The sequence below is a fragment of the Chlorocebus sabaeus genome, chromosome 5 (assembly GCF_047675955.1).
Source record: "Chlorocebus sabaeus isolate Y175 chromosome 5, mChlSab1.0.hap1, whole genome shotgun sequence".
Taxonomy (NCBI): domain Eukaryota; kingdom Metazoa; phylum Chordata; class Mammalia; order Primates; family Cercopithecidae; genus Chlorocebus; species Chlorocebus sabaeus.
Window position 1 is genome coordinate 81730861 of NC_132908.1, and position 27835 is coordinate 81758695.

The 27835-nt window shown below is 53.9% G+C and overlaps 2 protein-coding genes across 6 annotated transcripts in view; one reads left to right on the plus strand and one right to left on the minus strand.

Annotated features, from left to right (window-relative positions):
• KIAA0513 (KIAA0513 ortholog) overlaps positions 1-6659 on the plus strand; it is a 68325-nt gene extending 61666 nt beyond the window's left edge. For all 5 annotated transcript variants that reach the window (XM_007994244.3, XM_007994246.3, XM_073015616.1 and 2 more), the window contains one exon: positions 355-6659. In XM_007994244.3, the coding sequence (XP_007992435.1) occupies positions 355-404 (50 nt within the window). In that variant the 3' untranslated portion in view covers positions 405-6659. The remainder of the gene's footprint in view (positions 1-354) is intronic.
• Positions 6660-11257: 4598 nt separating this feature from the next.
• On the minus strand, positions 11258-27647 carry CIBAR2 (CBY1 interacting BAR domain containing 2). Its single transcript, XM_038008200.2, has 8 exons — positions 27563-27647; positions 24884-25118; positions 22694-22762; positions 22494-22611; positions 20017-20126; positions 16900-17013; positions 13391-13492; positions 11258-11793 (listed from the first exon to the last, which is right to left on the minus strand). The coding sequence occupies exons 1-8, from the start codon at positions 27625-27627 to the stop codon at positions 11647-11649; spliced, it is 960 nt and encodes a 319-aa protein (XP_037864128.2). The 5' UTR covers positions 27628-27647; the 3' UTR covers positions 11258-11646.
• Positions 27648-27835: the final 188 nt, after the last annotated feature.

Below are 27835 nucleotides of genomic sequence, written 5' to 3' on the forward strand. Positions count from 1 at the left end.
TCCCCAGGGTAGCTAGACTGACTGCCCCGTGCCTGTCACAGGCTGCAGGGGCTGCGCCCCATGATACCATTTTCATAAGAAGGTGCGTTCCCATTTTTGAGGGCCCCTTCCAGCCACCTGCTTGCCCCACAGGCGGCGTGCTGGCCAAGAGGCTGCGTGTGCAGTGCGCCCTCGTGGCACAGCCCTGCCCTGAAGCGCACAAGCTGTGTGGCCTGCGGAAGGCAGTGCAGTTCAGGAGCCGCAGCCCTGCTCCCAGGGAGGCCCTGATTCGCCCCTGTCTGAGTGACAAGAGCAGGACACACCTGTCCCTGTCACCATCTTTCATCTGAGAAATAACATCGCTTTCTCTTCCAGAGCAATACAAGCTGCTTAGTGACCACATTGAGCAAATGGCCACTGAGTAGGCCCCAGAGGTCACACTCTGCAGGAGGACTGAGACCATGCGCCATTCTCCCGGGCCCAGTGCCCGGTCGTCACCCCACCCGTGACCTGCATGAAGCCAGCAGCACCCAGAGCTGCACCTGCTGCCCTAGAACTAGTGGTTAGAAGAATCCGCTGCTCCTCCCTCTTCTCTGCCTGTGTCTGCGCCCCCCTATCCATGTGCCAAAGTGTCCCTTGGGTCACATGGCTAAAGCCAAGGTGACCTGCTGTACCCCGAGTGCCAGGCTTGTGAGATGAGACCAAGAGGGAGGAGGGGAAGGACTCCGTGGGCCATCATGGGCCCAGGGCTGGCAAGGGTAGGGGCGGGCAAGGGATGCAGGCAGGACAGCCATGAGGGGGGGCTGCAGCCGGCACACCCAGTAGTGGAGGACTGGCCCTGCCACTCATGGTGGGCGGCCCTGGGCCACATTCCCTGCAATGGGTGCACATGTGGCTCCCATCCAGCCCTCTCAGTGTGGGGCTGTGACCGGTCCTCACTCTTCCCCAGTCTCCCTCTGTGGGGCAGGAACGGGAAGTCACAGGACCCTTGAGGAAGAAACGCCTGTTTTAGGGAGAGAGAGGGAGTGGTGCAGAGGATGCTCTTGGCTGGCTGGAGCAAGACCCGGCTCCCACCAGAGGGACGTGTGTGTGCCCTGCAGACGGCCGGGATCTGTGTGTCTCCGCCAGAGCCACAGCAGTGCCGAGGTGTCTGCAGCAGACCACACAGACCGTCTGAAATGCACCCGCCTGGTGGACAGCTCCCTTCTGAAGCAGAGAAGGCTCCGTGGTCACGAAGCAGCGTTGTGCCGTGTGTCCCTCACAAGAAGCACAGGAAAGAGAAGTTTCTTTAGTAGTCACTAGACAGCCACCCTTTCTAAAAGCAAACAGTGCTGCTCTTTATTCCAGACAAGGCAGGAAAGTCTGAGCTGGGAGAGACAGCAGCTGGAGAGAGGCAGTTCTGTGTGACGTGTGGGGCGAGCCAGTGGCATGGACTCTGCCTCTAAGGGCTGAGCACTGGGTCTCTGCCCCCAGGGGCTCCGGAAGGGGCTTTTTCCTTCCCCACCAGACCTTTGCAGCTCCTTCCTCCAGCCTCTGCAGAGACTCCCTTCACCTCGCACCTACTGCCTGGGAACCATGGCCCTTCTCTTCTGTGGATCTGTACCAGGCACTCCAGGCCAGCCCGTGGACCCGGGGCCTGACCCTGACACCTGCATGCTGGGTCCAGAGCCTTCTGTTTCACCATGCGTGGACGCTGCCAGCCTGCCTGGGGTCCCCTGCCTCCTACCCGTCGCTGCTGTGGTCCCTGACCGCCAAATAGGCCCGCGGGGCTCTCCCTTCACCCGCCATCCTCCCCTCCTGCCCTTCCTGGCTACCTCCTCTGACATTCGGTCAGATAAGTCCCGTCTTGTTTGTAAGCCTGAGAGTCACTAACCCGGCCGCTGCTTGGAAGATTTCCCTCCAGGGAATGCCTCCCCGGAATGGTCCAGAGACGAGCACAGATTGGTTGGATCACAGAATGTGTGTCTGGGGCATTATCTGAAATGTGGTGTCATCTGATGCATTTGGACCACATGTCGCCAGACTGCAGAATGGGGGAGCCGGGCCTCAGGGCCCCTGGCTACATGGTGCGTGAGTGATTTCAGCCTGGCAGTGCCGCTGGCCGGACTGTGGCCATGCTGCCAGTGCGCTCGCCATGAGTTGGGCTGGGGTGGGGGAGTTGCGCAGGCTGGGGTGCCCCTTCCCCCATCGTTGGACCCCAACGGCCGTGTCTCCACCGAATCCATTTAGAGAAACATCACAGAGCAAGGGGTGTGCGGACGCCCCTCGCTCTGATGCCAACTGCAAATAATACACACCTCCTGCGGCGTCCAGCCACAGCTCCAGGGCACTGCTCTCCTCCCCACACTGGCGAAACTCGGGCCACGCTGAGGGCTGACTGTCCAGAGGCTCCCTTCAGCCGCGTCGTTGTCAGCGTTCTTAGTCATGTATTATTCGTGTTAGTGAAACGCATTCAGCTTTTGTTCTGCGGTGCCCACAAGACTTACCCCTGCATGTGTAGGATTTTTGTTTGGAAGTTTTGTTTGATTCTGAGACTCTCTTGGGCACTGGAGGGCTTGTGCACAGCCTCTGGAAGGAAAGGCAGCACTGACTTCGTTGGACTTTTTTCCAAGCACTTTGACTTCAAAAATGGTCTTGACACTTTTTTGTCCACATAGACCTCTTGAAATAGCCATTTCAGGGAGAGGAAAGGTGTGGGGTTTTGTCTGTTTGTTTATTTCTCCCTTTACTACCTGTTCTTGTAGATCTAGCTCCTCAGAGTTGGAGGAAGCCTGACAGAGAAGGGTCCCCTCTGTGCTCCATCCACACAGGACGCCCGAGAGACAGCTGCTTATGCTGTGAGCGCAGCAGGCAATGGCTCGGGAAGCTGCCTGTGGCCTCCTGCTAGCCATGGCTGACAGTGGCTCTGGCCAGGGTTGCCTGGAGGAGGTCCAGTGTGCCTGGGACAGGGCTGACCACCTGCCACCAAGGTTTCCTCTCTTCCCCCAGGGCCTGGGCAGAGCAGGCGTGAGCTGGGCCCTGATGCGGAGCAGACTGACCCAGCCACACTGCTCAAAGGTCCCCGCGTGGGGAGGTGTCACACCAGGGCACACCCAGGGCCACCTGGGTATAGGAGAACTCTGGTGGCCCCTCTGTAAACTCAGGAAGTGTCAGGTGATTCCTAGGAAGAGGTTCCCAGCCCCAGCAGACAGAATGCCCAAAACTAGGGGCGCGAAGGCCTGTTGTCCATGGGGCCGTTGCAGGCACTCTGTTGCCCGACCTTGAGGACTGTGTGAATCCTAGTGAACCAAAACACAAACAACTTACTCAAGTGAAAAGCTCCCTGCTTTGAAAACAGGACATGTTGACATGCAGCATTGTATGTTTTTAGCCTTTGTTACAATTTTAGCAACATTGATGGAATTGTAGCAACATTGATAGATGTTTAAGAGGGGCTGTGTTAATAGATTGCCTCTGCCCTGTGCATGCACATGTTTAACCAAAGGCCAGAGAACTGAATTCTGATGTCGTAAGTTATCTGTAAGTGAAATGGGGTAGGCTCTATGATTTTCCTATTGCCAAAAGAAAGAAAATGGGCCTAAGAGCTCTGACATTTCCAAAAGGGCTAGAGGGAGAGACCAGTTTCTGAGCTCTGTACCCAATTTAAAATCCTGATGTTCAGGTAATCCAAGCAACACATGCTGGGTTTAAAACCAGCACCGAGGCCGAGTGCGGGAATCACAGGCACCGCCAGCCCTCGTCTTCTTTCCTTCCTGTGAGTTAAAATCAAACAGGCCTCTCACTCACGCCTCCAAGCCCAGTAATGCTGAGGAGTTCAGTTATGAGGAAAGAAGGCTGGAGCCGTGAGATTTCCCTTTTCCCTAGGCTCTTCTGCCTGGGTTACCTTATCACCCCGGAGCACCTGCTCCTCCAGACCCCTGACACGAGGAATGCAGGTTCACACCGTAAAGAGCTTGTGAAAGGTTTCAGTCTAACTGGGGTTCCTCAGCCGGAAGCCAGGGCTGTAAGCTACTGGCCTGACCTTCCTGGGTCCCACTATCTGTTGGCCTTTTTTTTTTTTTTTTTTTTTGAGACGGAGTTTCATTCTTGTTGCCCAGGCTGGAGTGCAGTGTCTCGATCTCTGCTCACTGCAACCTCCACCTCCCAGGTTCAAGCGATTCTCCTGCCTCAGCCTCCCCTCCCGAGTAGCCTGGATTACAGGCATGTGCCACCACACCCAGCTAATTTTGTATTTTTAGTAGAGACAGGGTTTCTCCATGTTGGTCAGGCTGGTCTCAAACTCCCGACTTGAGGTGATCCACCTGCCCCAGCCACCCAAAGTGCTGGGATTACAGGGGTGAGCCACCACACCTGGCTTTTTTCTTTTCTTTTCTTTTCTTTTCTTTTCTTTTTTTTTGAAACAGAGTCTTGCTCTGTCACCCAGGCTAGAGTGCAGTGGCATGATCTCTGCTCACTGCAACCTCTGCCTTCTGGGTTCAAGCAATTCTCCTGCCTCAGACTCTTGAGTAGCTGGGACTACAGGTGCATGCCACCACACCTGGCCAATTTTTGTATTTTTAGTAGAGATGGGGTTTCACCATGTTGGCCAGGCTGGTCTCGAACTCCTGACCTCAGGTGATCTACCCACTTCAGCCTCCCAAAGTGCTGGGATTACAGGCCTGAGGCACCACACACAGCCTCTGTTGGCTTTTTAATTAGGAAGGATCCAGGTAGGTCCGTGTGGTTAGATCAGCTTTGTTACTGAATTACCTAAAACCAGACCACAGCGCAGCCAGGGAGTCCAGTAGTGTTTCCAAGAACAGCGTGGAGCTCGAGAAAGAGAACTTCAAAAATCAGAGGGTTCCTTGTCGCAGAGGAAGGGATGCTCACAGCGTGGCAGTGGTCCAGCCTCAGGGAGAGGGGAGGGAGAGCCCCCTCTGGACCCAGCAGGCAGGTGTTCTGAGGCTGGTCCCTCCTCCGTTTCTGCGGCCACAAGGCGAAGCTGCCAGGTTCTCACTGAAGGCCACTCTCACTCCTTTTCCTGTCCCATTTCCAGTCCCAGTGAGCCATTCACTTCCGCTGAACCATTTTTCTTAGGATGCAGCCATCTCACTCCCTTGTCCTGTAAATCACGTATTCACATTGATGATTCTTGGAGATAGGTTTCACTTCAGAAGCTCCCAGCTGCGTCCACAGGAAAGGGGAGTCGGATGCCAGGTGCACCCCGCCTGGCTCGCACAGGCTAAGGCCACAGACAGAGCAGGGCTTCCTGGAGTCACACAGGCCATGCACCCCAGGAACCCTTGCTGCCGCGGGCCAGGAATAGGAATGTGTTGGTGCCTGAGACACCAAACAGAAGAACCACGTCCAGACTGTTCTCCTGCAGCCAACACTGGCCTGGAAGCCACCCTCCACACAGGCGCTCAGGGGGCCTGCCTTCTGTGCCTCAGGCCCGCATGCATCCCTGGGCCTCCCTGGGCCTGGGTAGCATGCTGTCCAGGAAAGGGATGGAATCAACCATGTGACCGACAGGCTCGTAAGGATGCATGCCACCGTGGGAGCCTGACTCCGGTGCTGGCAAGGGATTGGGTTTGTGTGGGTGTCTCTAGCCTGCAGACTGCGGTGAGTGAGAGCCCTCGGGAGCGCGGCCCTACCTGCAGCTGTGCCTGGGGATGCACGTGACCACGGGATTTCAGTGGGACAGTGCTTCCACGGGAGTTGGGGGTGGGGGTAGGGTTTCTTAGTTACTATTGGAAAGGGAAAAACCATGTCCAAGGGGAGAGAGGATGGGCTGGGTTCACCCCAACTTCCCTTCTACACCCCTCCCGCAGGACAGTGCAATTTGGGGAGAACCCAGCCCATCCTCTTTATCTGCAGGCTCTGGGACCTGACAAAACAGAGCCTGAGCCCGCTGCAGCCTGAAGCTCCCTTGAGCTGCACCTTGAGGGACTTTGCACTTTAACTAGAAAGAGGATGCCTGTCAGTAAATCCCCTGTTCATTGACTGGAACTAGGGGGCTGTGCCCACTCCCTCCTTAATCCTAGATGATTTGCTCATGAAATAGAGGTGGGGGACGACGGCATGCCCTTAGGACGTGCAGCCCTAAGGGGTGGACTCCAGATCTCCCTGCAAGAGACAGCTTGTCTTGGGTTTGTCTGTTGGAGAGGAGCTCCTGGCATTCCTGGCGAGCCTGGGGCTGTGGCTTAGGGTCTTCTGGGAGGACACTTGGGGAAAGATAAGGCAAACGTTTGAACACTAGGAAATGCTAGAAATTCAGACAACATACATGGATCCCCTTAAAACATGTAAATGTGTCAGGACACGGTTGACCTGCCGCCGCCTTGGACCTGGCAGCCCCCCTTGGAACTATCAGTGGCGTCTCCCATGCACACGCCCTCTGCTTTCTCTTTCCTAGACTCGTGGTGGTCACATCCGGACATTGCCTTGTTGGTAGCCCCCAGTGGTGTGCAGTGACACCAGTATCTTCTCTGTTGCGTTTTTGCAATCTTGTGTCCCACTCGGTGATGTTCTACAAAGTATTTTAAGGTTGAGAAAATTTCAAGGGTGAAGATCTCAAAACAGTGCTAAAATCAAAGGTGTTTGCTGTGAAGAAAAAAATGTGTGTATATATTGCACCTTGAGTTGTCGGAAGGTAGAAACTGAAATAAAATATCATTTTTTTTAAAAAAAAAGACACAAAAGTCTGTTTAATATTTAACACATCCATGAGGACTTTTTACAGAATTTGCAATCTTCTGAGTGACATCCATAGCTTTTCAGAAGAAAACCATTTTTTCTAAGGCCAAATAGACATTTTTTCCACGTAGACTGAGCACCCGGGTCTTATCAGATACAGCAGCCACGTTGGCCATGTTGGTCTGCCTGGCTACTGGGAGTCTGTATTCATGAATGAGGGACCCCCTCTCTGGACTGGGTCTTGGCCCAGGCTCCATCACCGCCTTGAACCCCTTCACCTGGACACCTGACCCTACCCCTCAAAGCCAAAGACACCTTACCTCTTTGATTGGGGGTTTTGGGGTGGTCAGTGGCGCTGACCACAGCCCCTACCCAACACAAGCAGGGCGCCTGCATCAGTTCCTTCCAACTCCGTTCCACAAAAATATTTCAAAAATTTGGGGGCTTTTCCTTTTCTCTGATTGTAAAAAGTCCACAGCCACATTCTGATACTCTGGCCTAAATGGCCGGGCAATGAGCCCGGGGAAGGAGCTGGACACAGGGGTGTCCCCCTAGACCCCAGGGCTGAGATGCAGGGGTCCTCTTCATGCCCGGGGAAGGAGCAGGACACAGGTGTCCCCCAGACCCCAGGGCTGAGATGCAGGGGTCCTCTTCATGCCCGGGGAAGGAGCAGGACACAGGTGTCCCCCAGACCCCAGGGCTGAGATGCAGGGGTCCTCTTCATGCCCGGGGAAGGAGCAGGACACAGGTGTCCCCCAGACCCCAGGGCTGAGATGCAGGGGTCCTCTTCATGCCCGGGGAAGGAGCAGGACACAGGTGTCCCCCAGACCCCAGGGCTGAGATGCAGGGGTCCTCTTCATGCCCGGGGAAGGAGCAGGACACAGGCATCCCCCCAGACCCCAGGGGTGGGATGCAGGGGTCCCCCTCCTGCCTTGGGAAGGAGCTGGACACAGGGGCAGACCCCAGAGCTAGATTCTGGGGTCCCCTTCATGCCCGGGGAAGGAGCAGGGCACAGGGGTGTCCCCCAGACCCCAGGAGCACGGATGCAAGGTCCCCCTCCCCCAACTGCCTGAGCGGATAGGGACACTCCCTGCCACTCCAGGCAGAGGAAGAATGGAGCAGCCTCCACATCCCCAGCTCTCCCTCTGCCCCCTCTTAACCACACAGGGAGGGCGGGCATGGCTTGTGGGTGCACAGCCCTGGGGCATCGCATCTGGGCTTTTTCTCTAGTGCTGGGGGATTCCTCCCGCAGGAGGTGAGGGCTAGACTCGGAGGCAAACTCCACGAGAAACTCCTCTGAAAGGCAGCGAAGACCCCAAAGAGTTTGAGCAGCTCGGGGCAGGACCTGGAAGGGCCCGGATCCGGTTCCACCTCCCGCCAGCTGACTGTACGCCCTTAGCCAGATAGTTCTTTGAGCCTCGGCGTCTTCATCTGTGGACCGGGAAGAAGAGCATCACAGCCCTAGGCCATTCCTGTAGGAAGTGCAGGTAGGCCTCTTCCTGCTCAGCTGCCCTCAGGACAGAGGGGTAGGAAGTTTCCTATCTAGTGAAAGAAAAAGGACTCAGCTCTTCTAATTTTGATAGGAATAAATTAAAATGTACTATTCGGCCAGGTGGGGTGGCTCAACGCCTGTAATCCCAGTTCTTTGGGAGGCCGAGGCGGGTGGATCATTTGAGGTCAGGAGTTGGAGACCAGCCTGGCCAACATCGTGAAACCCTGTGTCTACTAATAATACAAACGTTAGCTGGGCATGGTGGCGGGCATATGTAGTCCCAGCTATTTGGGAGGCCGAGGCAAGAGAATTGTTTGAACCCAGGAGGCAGAGGTTGCAATGACCCGAGATCATGCCACTGCACTCCAGCCTGGGTGACAGAGCAAGACTCCATCTTAAAAAAAAAAAAAAAAAAGGGCAGGGAGGGAGGGCATCCCTGTGTGAGGTGGCTGCCCCCATCTCTGCCTCCTCAGGGCCCCAAAAGAGAGAATTTCTGAGTTTTCTTGCCAGTTCCCAAGTGACCAGCAGAGAAGGAGTGACAGGGAAGGCTCTGGGCCGACTGTCCCACCTGTACTCCGGGACAATTGGTCTCCTAGGTGCACTGGGGCCAAAGGGGAAGGGGAGAGGCCCCCAACCCAGCCAAACCTTACATGAAATTGGCACCACCAGTTCTGGGACCACGGCCCTGACTAGCAAGGTCATCGTCCTTCAGAAACTATCACGGAGTTGGGACTCAGCTGAGGTTCCTGAAAACATAGACATCTACATATAAGCAAATGTGTGTGTACACGCAGGTATATGCTTATAAAAGTACACAAATATACACTCTAAAGCATTAATAGATGTAATATACAGATTATACAGAACATCTAGAAAGTTTTAGTTATTTCTGGAGCATGTATCCTGGCCTGGGGGAGTCAGGGAAGGCTTCCCCGAGAGGTACCGTGGAGCCGAATCTTGGGTAATAAAAATCACTGTGGGCCGGGCACGGTGGCTCACACCTGTAATCCCAGCACTTTGGGAGGCCGAGGTGCACAGATTGCCTGAGCTCAGGAGTTCAAGACCAGCCTGGCCAACATGGCGAAACCCCATCTCTACTAAAAATACAAAAAATTAGCCGGGCGTGGTGGCGGATGCCTGTAGTCCCAACTACAGGGGAGGTTGAGGCACGAGAGTTGCCTGAAGCTGGGAGGCAGAAGTTGCACTGAGCCAAGATCGCACCACTTCATTCCAGCCTGGGTGACAGAGTGAGACTCTGTCTCAAAAAAGTCACAGTGATGAAGATGCCAACCCTACCTCAATCCTGTGAGAAAGATGTGTGTCCCTCACTTTGCTTATGAAAAACCCAGGGCCCTCCATGTGGGGAATGCGAACCCGGGGCTGTCTGGCTCTAGAGCGCAGCGGTTATCCACCAGGCCAGCATGAGAGTCCACCAGGTGGACCGTTCCCAGCCGAGGTCCTCAGAAGGCAGGAGGCTAGGCAGGGATGAGCCCCCCACAGGGATGATGCCCCACCCTGGGCCCTGGAAAGGATTCCGCAGCTGGAACAGGCCCCCGCCCGCAGGGTGGAAGGATTGTGATCCTATCTAGGAAGTTGGTAGAAAGAAGCTTCTATGCTGTTCCATCTCCTCATGGAGGATTGAGCCTCATTTGGAATTTTCACTGACTTCCATTGTCTCAACAGAGACGAGGTGCTTTCTGGCTTTGAGCTGGTAGGACCCCCGGCCGGGGGTGACCCGTGGGGGGTGCTGGGATCGGTGGAGCCAGCCCGTATCTGCAGGCTCCAGGTGCACTTTCTTTTTTTTTTTTTTTTTTTTTTTTTTTTTGAGACGGAGTCTCACTCTGTGCTCCAGGCTGGGAGTACAGTGGCCGGATCTCAGCTCACTGCAAGCTCCGCCTCCCGGGTTCACGCCATTCTCCTGCCTCAGCCTCCCAAGTAGCTGGGACTACAGGCGCCCGCCACCTCGCCTGGCTAGTTTTTTGTATTTTTAGTAGAGACGGGGTTTCACCGTGTTAGCCAGGATGGTCTCGATCTCCTGACCTCGTGATCTGCCCATCTCGGCCTCCCAAAGTGCTGGGATTACAGGCTTGAGCCACCGCACCCGGCCCAGGTGCACCTTCTAACCTGGAATCATTGTGTAGCATGTGGCCTTGAGGGACAGAGATGGTCACACTCATGGGAAGCATGGAAGCCAGTTTTTTGTTTGTTTTGTTTTTTGAGACGGAGTTTTGCTTTTGTTGCCCAGGCTGCCGTGCAGTGGCGCAATCTCGGCTCACTGCAACCTCAGTGGTGCAGTCTCAGCTCACTGCAACCTCCACCCTGCAGGTTCAAGCGATTCTCCTGCCTCAGCCTCCCGAATACTTAGGATTACAGGTTTGTGCCACCATGCCCAGTTAATTTTTTGTATTTTTAGTAGAGATGGGGTTTCACCATGTTGGCCAGGCTGGTCTCGAACTCCAGACTTCAGGTAATCTACCTGCCTCGGCCTCCCAAAGTGCTGGGATTATAGGTGTGAGCCACCACGCCTGGCCACGGAAGAGAGTTCTAGGACCCAGACATCTCCACCAAGCCTCACTGTCACCGAGTTGTGCCAGGCTGGGAGGAGCGAGCTCACCTCAGCTGCCCTCGGACACGGTCAAGGGGATTCGCTCCCCGGCTGTGCACCAGGGGTCCCAGCAGACAGCCCCCCAGTCCACACACCCCAACCCTCCCTACACCTCCATCCCGCTCTGACTGCCGTGGACTTCTGTGGCAATGTTGGTCCCAAGAGCATCCCTGCACGTCACGTCCATGTGTTGTGGGCTGAATTTTGTCCCCGAAGGTCTATGTTGAAGTCCTACCCGCCCCCATACTTCAGAATGTGACCTTATTTGGAAATGGGTCGTTGCTGATATAATTAGTCAAGATGAGGCCACCCTGGAGTGAGGGGGGCCTCTGATGATGGGTGTCCTTATAGGAAGGGGAGGTTTGGACACAGGCTTAAGTGCGCACTGGGAGAACACCACATGAAGAGGAAGGCAGGGGCTGGGAATGCGGCTACAAGCCCAGGCGCGCCGAGGACAGGAGCCACTGGAAGCTGGAGGGGGCCTGGGATGGGTGCTGAGCCTCCAGAAAGAATTAGCCCTGCTGACACCTTGCTGTCAGATTTCTGGGTTCCAGAACACAGGAGAGTGATTTTCTGTGGTTTGAGCTGCCCGGGCAGTGGTGCTTTGTCAAGGTAGCCCAGGAAAAGAATCCACTGTGCTTGCAACATGAACACAGGGGCAAGCACACCCCACCTGAGCCCCCGGACTAAAGGCAGGACAAGAGCACTGGGATCCAGCTGAGAGTCACAGGGCATTTATTGAACACCTACTATGTGCCAGGCACAGCGATCCCCCAGAGCAACCTGTGAGGTGAGTGATATTGGCCCTATTGTACAGATGAGGAAACTGAGGCTCAGGGGACATGTGGCTTGCCTGAGGGCACACAGCAGAGCCCACCTGAGGATCCCAGGCCAGCTAAGTTCTTCTGACTGTTGTGGGCGGTTCTCTAGCATTGGGTCTCTGCCCCAGGGCCCTGAGATCCTCCACGGGGGCCTCCTCCATGGAGTCGTCCTCACTCTCCTCCCCTTCTTTTCTTGGGCTCTGTATCGTGCTCTGAGCACTCTAAATAATAGTAATAGTAAAACGACAGCAACATCAGTAATAATAATGGCAGCAACAAGTCTCGAGTGTTCGTTGTGCAACAGGCCGGGTTTTCCGTGCTTCGTATGGATCTGCTCATCTGATACTCAGCGCAGCCCCACACAGAGGTCACTGTTCTGAGCCACTCTGCAGGCGAGGACTCCAAGGCACAGAGAGGCCAGGAGACTTCCCCGAGGTCCCACCACCAGGAGCAGTGGGCTTGGACCAAGAAATAGCATAAAGAAAACCAACCAAAACTTCAGGAAACACTGGGCACACTTACAGAAATGCAAAATGCTCTGGGAAGTCTCAGCAATAGAACTGAACAAGTAGAAGAAGGAAATTCAGAGCTTGAAGACAAGGTCTTCGAATTAACCCAGTCCAACAAAGACAAAGAAAAAAGAATAAGAAAATATGGACAAAGCCTCCAGGCAGTCTGGGATTATTTTAAACGGCTTGGGATTGCACTTACCCTGCCATCGTTAGAGAGAATGTCCTGGAAGCATGAGATACCCCCTCTGCCCACACACACAGTGAGCTGACTGCCCCTCAACCTCCAAACCTGCCATGATTGGCATGAGGATGTTCAGGGTCTTCATTTGCCCTACACAGCTGGACCTGCAGAGTTCCCTGCGGAAATATAAGTGCTCCTGACGGCAGGCCTTCCTGGGGCTGTAAGGTAACGTGTAATGTATGCACCTAATCACTTCCCTAACCTCTGAGGAATCCTGGATTCTGGAAACCGTGGGCCCGTGGGCTGGAATGGAGGTGTGGACCTGTCTGGGGGGCCTGTTTCTCCAGTGGCAACACCTCAGAGTGCCTCCAGGGAGTGCTCAGGACTCGTGGCAGCCACGGCAGGGACTGTGTGAGCTGCCACACTGCGTGTTGTGGCTTCATTGATTCTTTTTTTTTTTTTTTTTTTTGAGACAGAGTCTCGCTCTATCACCTGGGCTAGAGTGCAATAGTACGATCTCGGCTCTCTGCAACCTCTGCCTCATGGGTTCAAGTGATTCTCCTGCCTCAGTCTCTCAAGTAGCTGGGATTACAGGCATACGCCACCAAGCCTGGTTAATTTTTGTTTTTTTGTTTTTTTGTTTTTTTTGAGACGGAGTCTCGCTCTGTCGCCCAGGCTGGAGTGCAGTGGCCAGATCTCAGCTCACTGCAAGCTCCGCCTCCCAGGTTCCCGCCATTCTCCTGCCTCAGCCTCCCGAGTAGCTGGGACTACAGGCGCCCGCCACCTCGCCCGGCTAGTTTTTTGTATTTTTTAGTAGAGACGGGGTTTCACTGTGTTAGCCAGGATGATCTCGATCTCCTGACCTTGTGATCCGCCCATCTCGGCCTCCCAAAGTGCTGGGATTACAGGCTTGAGCCCCCGCACCTGCCTTTGTTCTACTTTAAGACAAAGTCCTGGTCAGACCCCAGGCAGCCCTTCACGCTCCCACCACCCCTGCCTCCTCAGCCTCTCATTTCAAATTTGAGTTCTCAGCCACCCTCCTCTGATCCCTGGGATTACTACCACAGGACCTCCCACGCCGTGTACGTCATTTTAGGTGTAACCCCCACCCACCGGCACACTCACCTGGCTGGCGAGAGACTGAAGAACAGATGGAGAGGGGTTGGTGTTGGCAAGCGGCTGAGTATCGTAATGCCCATAAACTCCTTGCATCTTGGCTCTAAAATCCTGCCGGGGAGAGACCAGGGTGGGCTGGATCCAATGGGAAAACACAGCATGTGTCGGGGGAGTGGGATGAAAAGACGGTGGGATAAGAAGACCCGAGACAGCTAACGCCCGTGGAACTCCACAGTCCTCTCCAGGAGCTTCCTGTTTCTTATTCCACATAATCTATGGCAGCCCTGTGAGTGGGCATTATCACCCCGTTTTACAGATGGGAGAGGCCCAGAGAGGCCAGGTAACATGACCATCGTCACACAGGAAAACGGCTGGATTCGAGATCCCCCTTGCCCCTAAAAAGAATATTGTTAAGTGGGTGAATGCGAGAGAAGCCCCTCCGACCTGCGTCAAACCTCTCGTGGTAATTTTAAGGCTTATTGGTAACTCAGATGATCTGATGCTTCTCCCATCTGGAGCTGGAATCAAATTCCTCTCCCCTTGAGTACAGGCAGCCTCAGAGATTCACTTCTAACAAATAGATTATGGCAAGGACACACTGGGTTACTGCTGAGGTTAGGTCATAAAAGGTGATCGAGTGCTGGACGCGGTGGCTCATGCCTGTAATCCCGGCACTTTGGGAGGCTGAGGCAGGTGGATCACAAGGTCAGGAGATCAAGACCATCCTGGCTAACACAGTGAAACTCCATCTTTACTAAAAATATAAAAAATTAGCTGGACATGGTGGCAGGCGCCTGTAGTCCCAGCTACTTGGGAGGCTGAGGCAGGAGAATAGCTTAAAACCGGGAGGCAGAGATTGCAGTGAACCGAGATTGCACCACTGCCCTCCAGCCTGGGCGACAGAGCGAGACTCCATCTCAAAAAAAAAAAAGGTGATCGAGTTTCCACCCATGTCTCAGGACACTCCGTCTTGGAACCAGCTGCTGTGAGGAAGCCCAGGCCCCATGGAAAAGCTGTGGGCAGGCACTGTGGCTGCAGATCCCGAGGAAGACCCAGGGAGGGCAGGCTTTGTGGGATGTGGCTCATGCAGTTGCCCAGGGCTCCACGCCCAGAAGGACCCTGTGCTTGGCTTAGCACGCTGATGCTGCTGTCCTGAAGATCTTAGTAATTGTTGAAGGAAGGGCCCCACATTTTCATTTTGCAGTGGGCCCTGCAAATCACATGGCCTGTCCTGTGCTCAGATGACAGCCACCTTCTGCTAGACATGAGGGAGGAAAGCTAAGAAAAGACAGCCCCAGCCCCTGACCAATGGCAACCACATGAAGGCCCCACCTGAGAACTGCCCAGGTGAGCCTCCAGAACCACAGACGAGAATCATGAGAAGTGACTGTTGCTTTACAATACTAGACTTACAGAGGGATGTTACAGATAATGCAAACAGCTCATTCTAGATTTTAACTGATCAGATGGGGACAAAAAGCACTTCTTTCTATTTCAAAACTACACCAAGCATCAGCCAGGAAATGTTTTTTGTTGTTGTTAATCCATTCACGGTTTTTCTTTTTTTTTCTTTTTTTTTGAGATGGAGTCTTGCGCTGTTGCTCAGGCTATAGTGCAGTGGCATGATCTCAGCTCACTGCAATCTCCACCTCCCAGGTCCAAGCGATTCTCCTGCCTCAGCCTCCTGAGTAGCTGGGATTGCAGGTGGTGCATGCCTGGCTAATTTTGTATTTTAGTAGATGTTGTGGGAAGTCAGGAACCCCAAACGGAGGGACCGGCTGAAGCCATGGCAGAGGAACATAAATTGTTAGGATTTCATGGACATCTATCAGTTCCCAAAATTAATACTTTTATAATTTCTTACACCTGTCTTTACTGCAGTCCCTGAACATAAATTGTGAAGATTTCATGGACATTTATCAGCTCCCAAAATTAATACTCTTAAAATTTCTTATGCCTGTCTTTACTTCAATCTCTTAATCCTGTTATCTTCATAAACTGAGAATGTATGTCACCTCAGTACCATGATTGTACAAACTGATTGTAAAACGTGTGTTTGAACAATGTGAAATCAGCGCACCTTGAAAATGAACAGAATAACAGCGATTTTAGGGAACAAGGGAAGACAACCAAAGGTCTGACTGCTTGTGGGGCCGGGCAGAATAGAGCCCATATTTTCCTTCTTGCAGAGAGCCTATAAACGGACGTGCAAGTGGGAGAGATATCATTGAATTCTTTTCCCAGCAAGGAATATTAATAATTAATACCCTGGGGAAGGAATGCATTCCTGGGGGGAGGTCTATAAACGGCCGCTCTGGGCGTGTCTGTCTTATGCAATCGAGATAAGGACTGAAATATGCCCTGGTCTCCTGCAGTACCCTCAGGCTTATTAGGGTGGGGAAAAGATCCCATCCTGGTAAATTTGAGGTCAGACCGGTTCTCTGCTCTCGAACCCTGTTTTCCGTTGTTTAAGATGTTTATCAAGATAATACATGCACAGCCAAACATAGACCCTCATCAGTAATTCTAATTTTGCTCTTTGCCTTGTGATCTTTGCTTTGCCCTTTGCCTTGTGATCTTTACTGCCCTTTAAAGCATGTGATCTTCATGACCTACTCCCTGTTCATACACCCCCTCCCCTTGTAAAGTCCTTAATAAAAACCTGCTGGTTTTGTGACTCAGGGGACATCATGGACCTACCAATATGTGATGTCACCCCTGGAGGCCCAGCCGTAAAATTCCTCTCTTTGTACTCTTTCTCTTTATTTCTCAGACAGGCCAACACTTAGGGAAAATAGAAAGGACCTATGTTGAAATATTGGGGGCTGGTTCCCCCAATAAGTAGAGACAGGGTTTCACCACATTGGCCAGGCTGGCGTTGAACTCCTGACCTCAGGTGATCCGCCTGCGTTGGCCTCCCAAAGTGCTGGGATTACAGGCGTGAACCACCACGCCCCACTGATCCATTTGTTTTTAAACACCCCAATGATGATGAATATGTTGATATTCCAAACAGTGTTACGAAAAATTGTCCTGTTTGGCACCCAGGTGCAGATATTGACAATGCTTCATCAGAATGAGTCTTCAAAGTTAGAAAAGTTGTGAAATGTAGCCAGGCGCAGTGGCTCACGCCTGTAATCCCAACACTTTGGGAGGCTGAGGCGGGTGGATCACAAGGTCAGGAGATGAAGACCATCCTGGCTGACATGGTGAAACCCTGTCTCCACTAATACAAAAAATTAGCAAGGTGTGGTGGCGGTTGCCTATAGTCCCAGCAACTCAGGAGACTGAGGCAGGAGAATGGCGTGAACCCGGGAGGCACAGCTTGCAGTGAGCCGAGATTGTCCCATTGCACTCCAGCCTGGGCGACAGAGTGAGACTCCATCTCAAAAAAAAAGAAAAAAGAAAAAAAGAACAGTTGTGAAATGTTACCAACAAAAACTGCTTCTATCAATACAGAACCAAAGTGAAACTTTGCCCCACTCCACCAAATAGGAAATGGGGTGTCTGTGACCCACCTGTAGATCCCTCTCCAGGTCATACTTCTTCAGGGTCTGGAAGGCACTAGAATACACTTCCAACGCTTTGGCATGGAAAACCATCTCAATAGTCACAAAATTAGAAAAAAATGTCTGTGGGGAGAGAAACCCAAATAATCAAAGAATGTAAGCATCACGGTGAGAAAGAGACCCCAGGGTAGCCTTGGAGGTAGGCAGATGGGATAGGGGTGAGGGGAGCCGTCCGTGTGGGGACAGGCCCTAGGTGGGAAGTTTCGACATGTTATTTTAAATTTATTTTTCTTTGAGAGAGGACACATTTGCATGCTTCGAAAAATCAAAACTATTGGTCAGGCACAGTGGCTCATGCCTGTAATCTCAGTACTTTGGGAGGCGGAGTCAGGAGGATCACTTGAGCCCAGGAGTTCAAGACCAGCCTGGGCAACATGGCAAAACCCTGTCTCTACTAAGTACATATCTAAGTAAATAAATAAGTAAATAAATAAATATAAACTATGCCCAAGTGTCAATTGAGGAAACTTGCTCTACATCCTCCATCCTGTTCCCTTTTTCATTTTCCCTCCATCTCCTGAGATCATGTTCAGAAGTTTTGGTGTGTTCCCCCCTTGTTTCCTTGGATAAGCTAATATTCTTCTCTTGTCCCTTTTTCACTCTCTTCTGAGCTTGCTTTTTCCCCTGCTAACAATTGGTCCTGGAGATCTTTTCACAGGAGCCTTTTTTTTTTTTTTTTTGAGATGGAGTCTCTCTCTGTCTCCCAGGCTGGAGTGCAGTGGTGAGATCTCGGCTCACTACAATCCCTGCCTCCCAGGTTCAAGCGATTCTCCTGCCTCAGCCTCCTGAGTAGCTGGGATTACAGATGTGTGCCACCACACCCAGCTAATTTTTGTATTTTTAGTAGGGATGGGCTTTCACCATGTTGACTAGGCTGGTCTCGAACTCCTCATGATCCACAGGAGGGCTCCACTTTCATGAATGGGATTAGTGCCCTTGTGAAAAAGACTGGAGGGAGCTTTTCTGCCCCTTCTACCACATGCGGATGCATAGAAGGCACCAGCCGTGGGGAACAGGCCCTCCTTGGATGCTGAATCTGCTGGAGCCTCGGTCTTGGACTCCCCAGGCTCCAACACGGTGAGAAATAAACTTCTGTTGTTTATAAATCACCCAGCTTAAAGTGTTGTGTTGGCGCAGGCTGGATGGGCTAAGCCAGGTGGTGATGATTAGCTCAAGTTCTTGTTTTATCTCTTTTGAAATGTGAAGGGCTTTCAAGGCAGGGTTTGGATTCACATTTCTTACAAATTTAATCCCAGAACTTGAAAGCATGCCCACTTTTAAACTGTGCTTCTGTTGGCCCCTGACCTGCAGAGCCGTGTGGTCCATGCTCCCCGGCGCCGTCCACCCAGCCCCAAACACATCAGGTGCTGAATAATGTCTGCCGACAGTTTCAGGTCCTCCTTGCCACGTAGACAGCGTGAGCACTAATCACTGACGCTTCATTCCCTTGTGCATGCGTTCATGTAGGCGTTCACTCATTCATTCATTCCACAAGCTTTTACTGAATTCCCACTAGGTACCAGGCCCTGGACCCTGGTGGCTGGGACCCGGCAGGGGGCCTGTCCTGTGGCACCGACATGCAGTGTGTTCCACAGTGACCTCACAGGCTTCTCTGCTCCACCATGTGACGAATGTGATGGACAGCACACAGCACATCACCGGCCACACGAGCCGTCCATCTCCTCCCACCCCAACGGTGTCAACTCCGTGAGCTCAGGGACCTTGTTTGTTGGGCATGATGTCCCTGGCATCAGGCACAGCACCTGGCACATAGCAGGTGTGCATTCCACACTTGTTAAAGTCATGCATGAATTGAATACACAATTAACCATTGCAACTGGGATGGCAGCCCTGCAGAAGCAGAGTAGGGTGTATAAACAAGGGGCCTGACCAGTCTGGGGTCCGGGTGACTTTCCCCCAAAGAATGAGGTTGAAGCCGAAGGAGGAGGAGGCACTGACTGGATGCAGGTCAAGGCACAGCCCTGCAAAGGCCTCAGGTAGGAGTGGGCTCTGTGCACTGGAGCTTGGAGTGTCACGGGCAGGATGAGGCTGCAGGGCTGGGTCAGGGCTTCAGGAGCCTTGAAGGGATTTTGGTTCCAATCCTTAGAACGAGGGGAGCCACCAGAGGGTGCTCAGCCCAGGGATGATGAATTGGACCTGACTTTTAAGAGATCCCTGGGGTAGGTGCGATGAGTCACACCTGTAATCCCAGCACTTTAGGAGGCCAAGGCAGATGGATCACTTGAGGTCAGGGATTCGAGACCAGCCTGGCCAACATGAGACCACCCCCCCATCCCTATTAAAAATACAAAAATTAGCCGGGCGTGGTGGTACACGCCTGTAATCCCAGCTGCCTGAGAGGCTGAAGCAGGAGAATCACTTGAACCCAGGAGGCGGAGGTTGCAGTAAGTGGAAATTGCACCACTGCACTCCGGCCTGGGCAACCAAGTGAGACTGCATCTAAAAAAAAAAAAAAAAAAAAAAATCCCCAGGCGGCATGCACCTTTGGAGAATGGACTGGAGCGGGCTCGAGAGCTGGGGAAGGGATCTCTGTGATCAGCCAGTCCCACCTCTCTGAGCTCCTCTTGTAAGAGCTGGGGCTCTGGGCCCAGGGCTCTGCGGCACTGGGGTGGGGATCTGGGTGGCAGGAGGATGGCACCCACACCCAGCTGCTGGGCCTCAACATGGCTTGTTCAGGGAGGGGGTTTGGAGCTGTGAGGAGAAAAAGAGGTTACAGCAATCTGTGTGGAGAGGAAGTGGAGAGTGTGTGTGGAGGGAGACAAACTCTTCCTGGCTAGAAGCTGGACCTAGGGCCACCCAGTGGCTTCCAGCTGCGCTGGGACAGCTGCCTTGAGCACCAGCCTCTGATGCCCTGTGGCCAGGATTAACTGTGCCGCGAGCCTGTGTGAGCATAAGCTCACTCACACCTGCCAGTGCTCACACATGTACACAGACCCGCACACACACACTCATACTGATGCATGCACATAGACACATGCACACACGTGCGTGCACACACACACCAGGCAGCCCAGGGCGCTTCCCATCCCGGCCAACCACCTTCACCTGCAGGTCCTTCAGCTTCTGCCTCTGGAAGGCATCCACTGTCTCCTCCAGCTGGAGGGTGGTGCAGCTGGAGTCCATGGCGGCCCTCTGCACTCTGGTCTCCGCCTGGCCTCAGGGACACAAGGGGTAGAAAGTGTCATGGGGGTGCTTCTGGCCCTTAGACACCTTTCTGAATCACTCTGTCTCTAAACCCTTCTCTCAGGTCAGCTCTCCTGCCTCAAGGGACATCTCTTGCTAATTTGGTCATCAAAGGAATGGCGGAGTAGGACCCCGGCTGAAGGAGCAGTCACTGGAGTGAGACACACCTGCTTGCTAGCTGTGTGACCTCAGGCAAGTCACTTACCCTCTCTGAGCCTCAATTTCCTTGCTTGTAAACAGAGGACAGTAATGAGACTTGCTTAGCAGGGCTGTTGTAAAACTTAAACAGTGGCACCTGCTGAGCCCTTAGGACAGGTGCTCCACGTTCATTGATAATTAACTTCTGCATGAGGAACACGTTTAGTTAATTAACTCCTTCATTCTTTTGATCAACATCTATAGACGCCTACTCCACGCCAAGCCCAGACATGAAGAATCTAGCTTTTAGAGTTGAACACCTTGGAGGTGCATTTGAAATTTGCAACTTAACTGCCTGCGTGACCTCGGGCAAGTCACCTTTTTCAGCTTCAAATTCCTCTTTAAAATGGGGACTTGATGCCACCTTCATGTTTGTGAAATGCCTGAGAAGAGACAGCTGGGGGCTTGCATCTAGGAAGCCCCCAGGACAGAAGGGAAAGCTGTTGTCACTCAAACAAATGGGTTGCAGAGACGGTGGGTGACCCAGGCAGGAGCCAGGATAGAACCCGGAGGTGCTTGGGCAGGGCTGTGGCCCCCATTCGTGTAGGTCAGGACTCCCTGCACTTGGCACTAGTGTCTGGGACACTGTGGGAGGTTTAGCAGCATCCCTGGCCTCTCGCCAGGTGGTAGGTGGGATAACGGCTCCCAAAGATGGCTACATCCTAATCCCTGGCACCTGCCAATACGCCCCTTCCAAGGCAAAAGGGAGTTAGGGTAGCAGGTGGAATGAAGGTTGCTAATCAGCCATCCTTGCCATGGGAGAATATCCTGGATTATCCGCTACACCCAGTGCAATCACAAGGGTCCTTACAGGCAGAAGAGGGAGGCAGGCAGGAGAGTCAGAGGAGAGACGTGACTACAGAGGGAAGGTGCAGGCTGCCAGCTTGAAGACAGGGGAGGGGCCACAAGCCAAAGGATGTGTGTGGCCTCTGGAAGCTGGAAAAGGCGAGGGCACGGACTCTGCTTGGAACTTCCAGAAGGAACCCAGCCCTTTCCACACCTTGATTTAGCCCAGTGGGCCCACGATGGACCTCTAACCTCCTGAACGGTGAGTCTGTGGCCATTTTTCACCACAGTGGGACAAACTTAACACGTTCTAGCAGAGCTCTCCAATCGTGAGCCAGAAACATCCCCGGATAGTGAAATGTCCCCAGGTGAGGACCGCTGACTTGGCTCCATTAAGGGACACTCTTTGTGGCTGGGCCTGTAATCCCAGCACTTTGGAAGGCTGAGGCAGGTGGATCGCCTGAGGTCAAGAGTTCAAGACCAGTCTGGGTAACATGGCAAAACCCCGTCTCTACTAAAAATATAAAAATTAGCCGGGCACAGTGGTGGGCGCCTGTAATCCCAGCTACTGGGGAGGCTGAGGGGGGAGAATCGCTTGAACCCTGGAGGCGGAGGTTGCAGCAAGCCGAGACTCTGCCACTTGCACTCCAGCCTGGGCAACAGCGCGAGACTCTGTCTCTCAAAAAGAAGTGGGGGCACTCTTTGGATGAGGTCACAAATCAGTTACACATACAGCGGAGGTGACTAGCCCTCCTCCAGCTCTCACCCTACCTCCCGTCCCCTGCATCTTTCCCACGGGGCAGGACAGCGCGACAGAGAGCGTGCGGGCTCCCCTCTACCTGCTGTGCCCCATGAGCTCCCGTAATTGCGTCTCTGTGAGCCCTGGTTTCCTCCTACAGACAACAGGGATGAGGCTAGTAGTGCGCACCTGATATGAGCATTAAACAAGTAACTGGCGGGGAAGCTGTGGCCTGTGGAGGGAGTGACTTGTTGGATGGTGTCAATGATGGGACAGAGCCAGGTCTACAGATCCCCGGAGCCCCTTTTTACCGGTACCTTTGGCTTTCCCATCCTGAGCGCAAGGTCCTGCACACACCTGCTTCTGCCCAGGTAAAGCCTACCTGGCCGTTTTGTGAGCTCGTATATTTCCTACATGTGATTCTGCCTGCCCCAGACAGACATGTGACACTCACCTGGGACTGAAAAATATGTGTTAAGGAACCGAGTTAAGCCCAGGCAGCCCCGTCAGGGTGGTCCGCCCACTTCACAGCCCCTGCCCAGCGGGCCCAGGCAAAGAAAACCCCAGAGGACATCAGTGTGAGTGGACACCCTGGCCCGGCAGCCCCAGGCCCCACTTCCGGGGAAGGATGCGATCATTTGCCGATCCCAGGGTGACTTCTGCCTCAGTTTCTCCAGCTTTTCCAGTTGTTTGATCTCACGATTTTGGACACGTTTGAATTTCTTGATCTCAGCCTGCAGAAAAGGAGCAGGCTGTTTCCTGGGATCCCACAGGGCAAGACGGGGACGCCACCCACGCCAAGGTGCCCCAGCTCACCCGCGTCTGCTTGATCTGTGCCCCGTAGAGCTTCAGGGGGTTGACCACCTTGGTCTCCAGCCTCTCGACCTGGGGGAGCGGGGACACCAAGGGATCTGAGTGAAGGGCACAGGGTGCTGCCTGCCTCCAGCCTGGGCATATAAAGTGCAGCCTGCACCCAGGAGCCACGTGTCCAGAGCTGTGTGGGGGGAGGGGGAGCGCGAGGTGCCCTCCCTTTTCCCAGTGTATTGGAGGCACCGAGCCTGGGCTCAGGGCCCGGCTCTGCCTCCTGAGGGCTCCAGCAAAGAATTCGATCTCTCGAAGCCTCATTTCTTCACCTGTCAAATGAGGTCATGGGTGCACCCTCCAGGGTTTCAGGACAGTAGGAAGATGGTGCCTGGCCCAGAACTCAGGGAGTATCATTACTGGGGAGGGCAGGACAGGCCCCTGGCATGTGCTCAGTCCCTCTACATGACAGCCCTGGCCCTGTCTCCCAACTGCCACACAGGGTGGCGATGACAAACCCACTTTGCAGATGAGAAAATTGAGCCTCGCTTTGGGGACAAGACTTTTATTGAGAGTCACAGCAGGGCTGGGCTCGGTGGCTCATGCCTGTAATCCCAGCACTTTAGGAGGCCGAGGCCGGCAGATCACCTGAGATCAGGAGCTCAACACCAGCCTGGCCAACATGGTGAAACCCCATCTCTACTAAAAGTACAAAAAAGTAGCTGGGCGTGGTGGTGCATGCCTGTAGTCCCAGCTACTTGGGAGGCTGAGGCAGGAGAATTGCTTGAACCTGCAAGGCCGGAGGTTGCAGTGAGCCGAGATCACGGCACTTCACTCCAACCTGGGCAATAGAGTGAGACTCCATCTCAAAAAACAAAAAACAACAAAAAACTAAAGCAGCCTCTTGCCCGTTTTACAATCAGAAATGTTTTTGTGAGGGCCAGGAGCCATCTCTGTGAACACGTAAACATCAAGGAAGACGGCGCCCTGCCTCCTGGTGTCCTGGTCTTCCTCCAACCTCTGTGGGAATTTAGCATAGATGCCTGGCTCCGAGCTCTGCCACCTGCTTGTCACAGAGCCGTGAGAAGTTTTATTTTTCCTTTGGTTAAAGGCAATTAACTAGGCCAGGCATGGTGGCTCACATGTGTAATCCCAGCACTTTGGGAGGCCGAGGTGAGAGGTTGGCTTGAACCCAGGAGTTCAAGACCAGCCTGGGCCGCATGGCGAAACCCTGCCTCTTAAAAAATGTTTTAAATAAAATAAAGATAATCAGCTAACACCAGTGGCCACCCCATTACCAGGTGAAATTAGGATGTATTGGTGAGAAATGGGGTTGTCAAGGCCTCTTGCTGGGGGACTCTCGTCATCTGTCTTGAGAACATGGGCACCGTGGGCTGTGTGTGCCTGCCTGGAGAAGACAGTACCTCTTCCATCTGCACTGTCTTTCTTGGATTGCCCATGACATGCGTTGCTATCTGGTTTAAAGCTGTTCTGTTCTTTGGATTTTGGTAATTTTTTGAGTCAAAGTCTCACACTGTCTCCCAGGCTGGAGTGCAGAGGCACAATCACAGCTCCAGCCTTGACCTTCCAGGCTCAAATGATCCTCCTATCTCAGCCTTCTGAGTAGCTGGGACCACAGGTGCTAATTTTTTTATTTTTATTTTTTAAGAGATGGGGTCTTGCTATGTTGCCCAGGCTGATCTTGAACTCCTAGGCTCAGGCAGTCTGTCCACCTAGGCCTCCCAGAGTGCTGGGATTACAGGTATGAGCCGCTGCACCTGGCCCTTTTTGATTCTTTTCTACAATTCATGGTGAGGATTTTTCTGGGCTGGCAGGAATTTCTATTTTTAACACCCTGCAGCCTCCTTGCCCCTGACTCCCCACCAAGATTTCTGTTCCTTCTCGAGGCCCTCATAGGCCCTGGATGTGTCTCATTCACGGGTTCATGGAGCCCCCAGGGCTGGCTTCCTGGGTTTCCTTGCTTTGTTGGCCCTTCATCCAACTCAGCAAAGCCTCCTGGGCTCTCAGTCCTGCAGGCAGAGGCATGACCCTGGAAAGGGTGTAAATGTCCACCCTCGGTGGATGTCTCTGGAGACACACCCATTGGCTGTTGCCACAGCAGGGCTCCTGCAGCCCTCAGGCCTGACTTTGGCATTGGAGCCCGGGTGCCCCTCAGCATCCCAGACCCAGGCCGGCAGCACTCACCTGGGCCTGCCGGTAATCCTGCACTTTGGCCAGGTCCTCAGCGAAGCCCCTCATGGTGGCCCGCAGCTTGGGGTTCTCGGAGTTGGCAAAGTCGATGAGCTGCTTGACCAGCTGGTCTGCCTTGTCCCGCAGCCGGGCCGTCTTGCGCGTGTAGGCGGCCAGCAGGGAGCAGAACTGCCCGAAGTACTTCTCGGTGTTGGCCACGGTATTGTCCATCCCCCTCACCTGGCTGTCCCTGCGGAGGAGGGGACCTAAGCAGCCGTTCTGGGCAGTGATGCAGGGCCCTGGGCATGCCAGGAGCAGACAATGGTTATAAAAATAGGAGCTGCTGGCCGGGCGCAGCGGCTCACGCCTGTAATCCCAGCACTTTGGGAGGCAGAGGCGGGCGGATCACGCAGTAAGGAAATCGAGACCATCCTGGCTAACATGGTGAAACCCCATCTCTACTAAAAAAAAAAAAAAATTAGCCGGGCGTGGTCGCGGGCACCTGTAGTACCAGCTACTTGGGAGGCTAAGGCAGGAGAATGGCGTGAACCCAGGAGGCAGAGCTTGCAGTGAGCTGAGATCTCGCCACTGCACTCCGGCCTGGGTGACAGAATGAGTCTCCGTCTCAAAAAAAAAAAAAAAAAAAAAAAAAAAAAAAAATATATATATATATATATATATATATATATATATAGGAGCTGCCATCAGCCGGCCTCCGGTGTGGCACACACATGCCACAGGTTGTCACTCAAGGTGGCAGTATCAGGGCTGTTGAGGCTGATGAGGGGGATCTGCCTGGGCGGGTCAGTAGTGGGCAGGAATATAAACGTGGGTTTGGCTGCAAAGCTGGCTTTTTTCCTCCCTGGGATGCTAAAGGTGCTTTATCTTCCTGGAAGGGTTACTCTATGCCACAATCCCTGGCTGCAGAGGCCTCTTCCCTCTGAAATTCCCCTGTGCTGTCTTTCCCTGTAGGCTGTCAAAATTCTTTTTTTTTTGAGACAGAGTCTTGCCGTGTCACCCAGGCTGGAGGGCAGTGGTATGATCTTGGCTCACTGCAACCTCTGCCTTCCGGGTTCAAGTAATTCTCCTGCCTCAGCCTCCCGAGTAGCTGGGATTATAGGCACCCACAACCATGCCTGGCTAATTTTTGTATTTTTAGTAGAGACGGGGTTTCACTGTGTTGGCCAGGCTGGTCTCGAACTCCTGACCTCAGGTGATTCTCCTGCCTTGGCCTCCCAAAGTGCTGGGATGACAGGCATGAGCCACCACACCCGGCCCTGACTCATCTTTAAATGCTCCCGATCCGGCACCTCCCCGCAGCAGGTGCACAATGACTGACCTGCCGCATTCAGGCTTCTAAGGCAGCCACGGACGCCCAGCCTCTGCCTCCCTCCTGGGCTTCCTCACGCCTTCTCCTTCCCCTCATCCCCAGCGTGTCACTGTCCCTGCCTCTCTCCCTCTGACCAAAGTCTCCCGTGCAATCCTCTCATCAAATCCCTGATGCGAGAAACGCCCTGAGGAGCAGCCCTCTGTCCAGACAGACCCTAACTCTCTCGCCAGCCTCGCCGCAAAACACTCCACGTGCATTGCCCTGTAAGCAAGGCGCTGCTGGTATCACCATGTGAAAATGGAGTGAACTGAGTCCCTGAGAGGTGAAGCATCTTGCTACAGGTCACACAGCCAGACACAGCCTCTGTTCTTGCAGGTAGGATCCTCCGAGCGCCATGATTCAGCAGCACAGGGGAGAGACGTCAGACACTGGGGCTCCCAGGCCCCCACCCCAGGTGTGTGCACCAGAATCCCCGGGAGTGTGCCTGAGAAGCTGTGTTTTCAAAACACATCAGGGCCGAGCACGGTGGCTCACGCCTGTCATCCCAGCTCTTTGGGAGGCCGTGGGGTGCAGTTTGCCTGAGCTCAGGAGTTCAAGACCACCCTTGGCAACGTGGTGAAACCCCATCTCTACTAAAATACAAAAACTTAGCCGGGTGTGGTAGCACGCCTGTGGTCCCAGCTACTTGGGAGGCTGAGGCATGAGAATCACTTGAGCCCAGTGGGTGGAGGTTGCAGTGAGCCAAGATCGAGACTGCACCACTGCACTCCACCTTAGGCTACCGAGTGAGACTCCATCTCAAAAAAATAAAAATAAAAGACAAAAACACATCGGGGTGCTTGAGAGGTTGCCTGGAATTCAAACCTCGGAGGAACCAGGCATGGAAATGAGGGGGGCAGGGCAGGCAGGTTGTGAGAGCAGGGATGGCGTGGGCTGGGGCGGCGTGGGCTGGGCGGCGTGGGCTGGGCGGCGTGGGCTGGGGTGGCGTGGGCTGGGGCGGCGTGGGCTGGGGCGGCGTGGGCTGGGCCTCCAGGGAAGGGGGAGGCCTGGTTGGGGTTGAGGTGGGATGGGGGTTTTCCAGGTGGAGGCGAGAAAGGAAAGGGGATGAATTTGGCTACCCCAGATCCACAGGCAGTGATTCTGGAGAAGCAGAAGGAGGCCAGATTCTGGAAGCTTCTGTAGTTCCAAGCCCTGTCTTCCCTGAGCTGGATGGAGGCGGAGGCGGCATGGGAGGGAGGGCTCTCCTTACCCCCCACCCCCCACCCCAAGCAGCAGGTCCTGCTGCCCTCATCTTTCTTGGTGTACCGAGCCTCAAAACCCTACTTCCACCTCCCTCGAAGCCAGGCTGGCGCCGGCCCACTCACCTGGAGAAGACGATGTTCATTGTGACCGGAGCTTTGGCTGTCCTGGTGGTGGGGAATAAGGACATGGCCCCAGGAGTCCTGCAGGCCTGGGAGGAGCTGGGCAGGGCTGGGTGCAGCTGTGTGGCCTGGGCTCCAGGGACGCTGCCACTGGGTTGCCAGGTGACAGGGCCGTCCACAGCAGGCCCTAGGAGGAGCTGGTTGCCCGGGTAATGCCTCCCTGAGGCTGGCCTCCCCAGCCTCGCATTGGCTCAGGGGCTACTCAGAGAAGAGGGC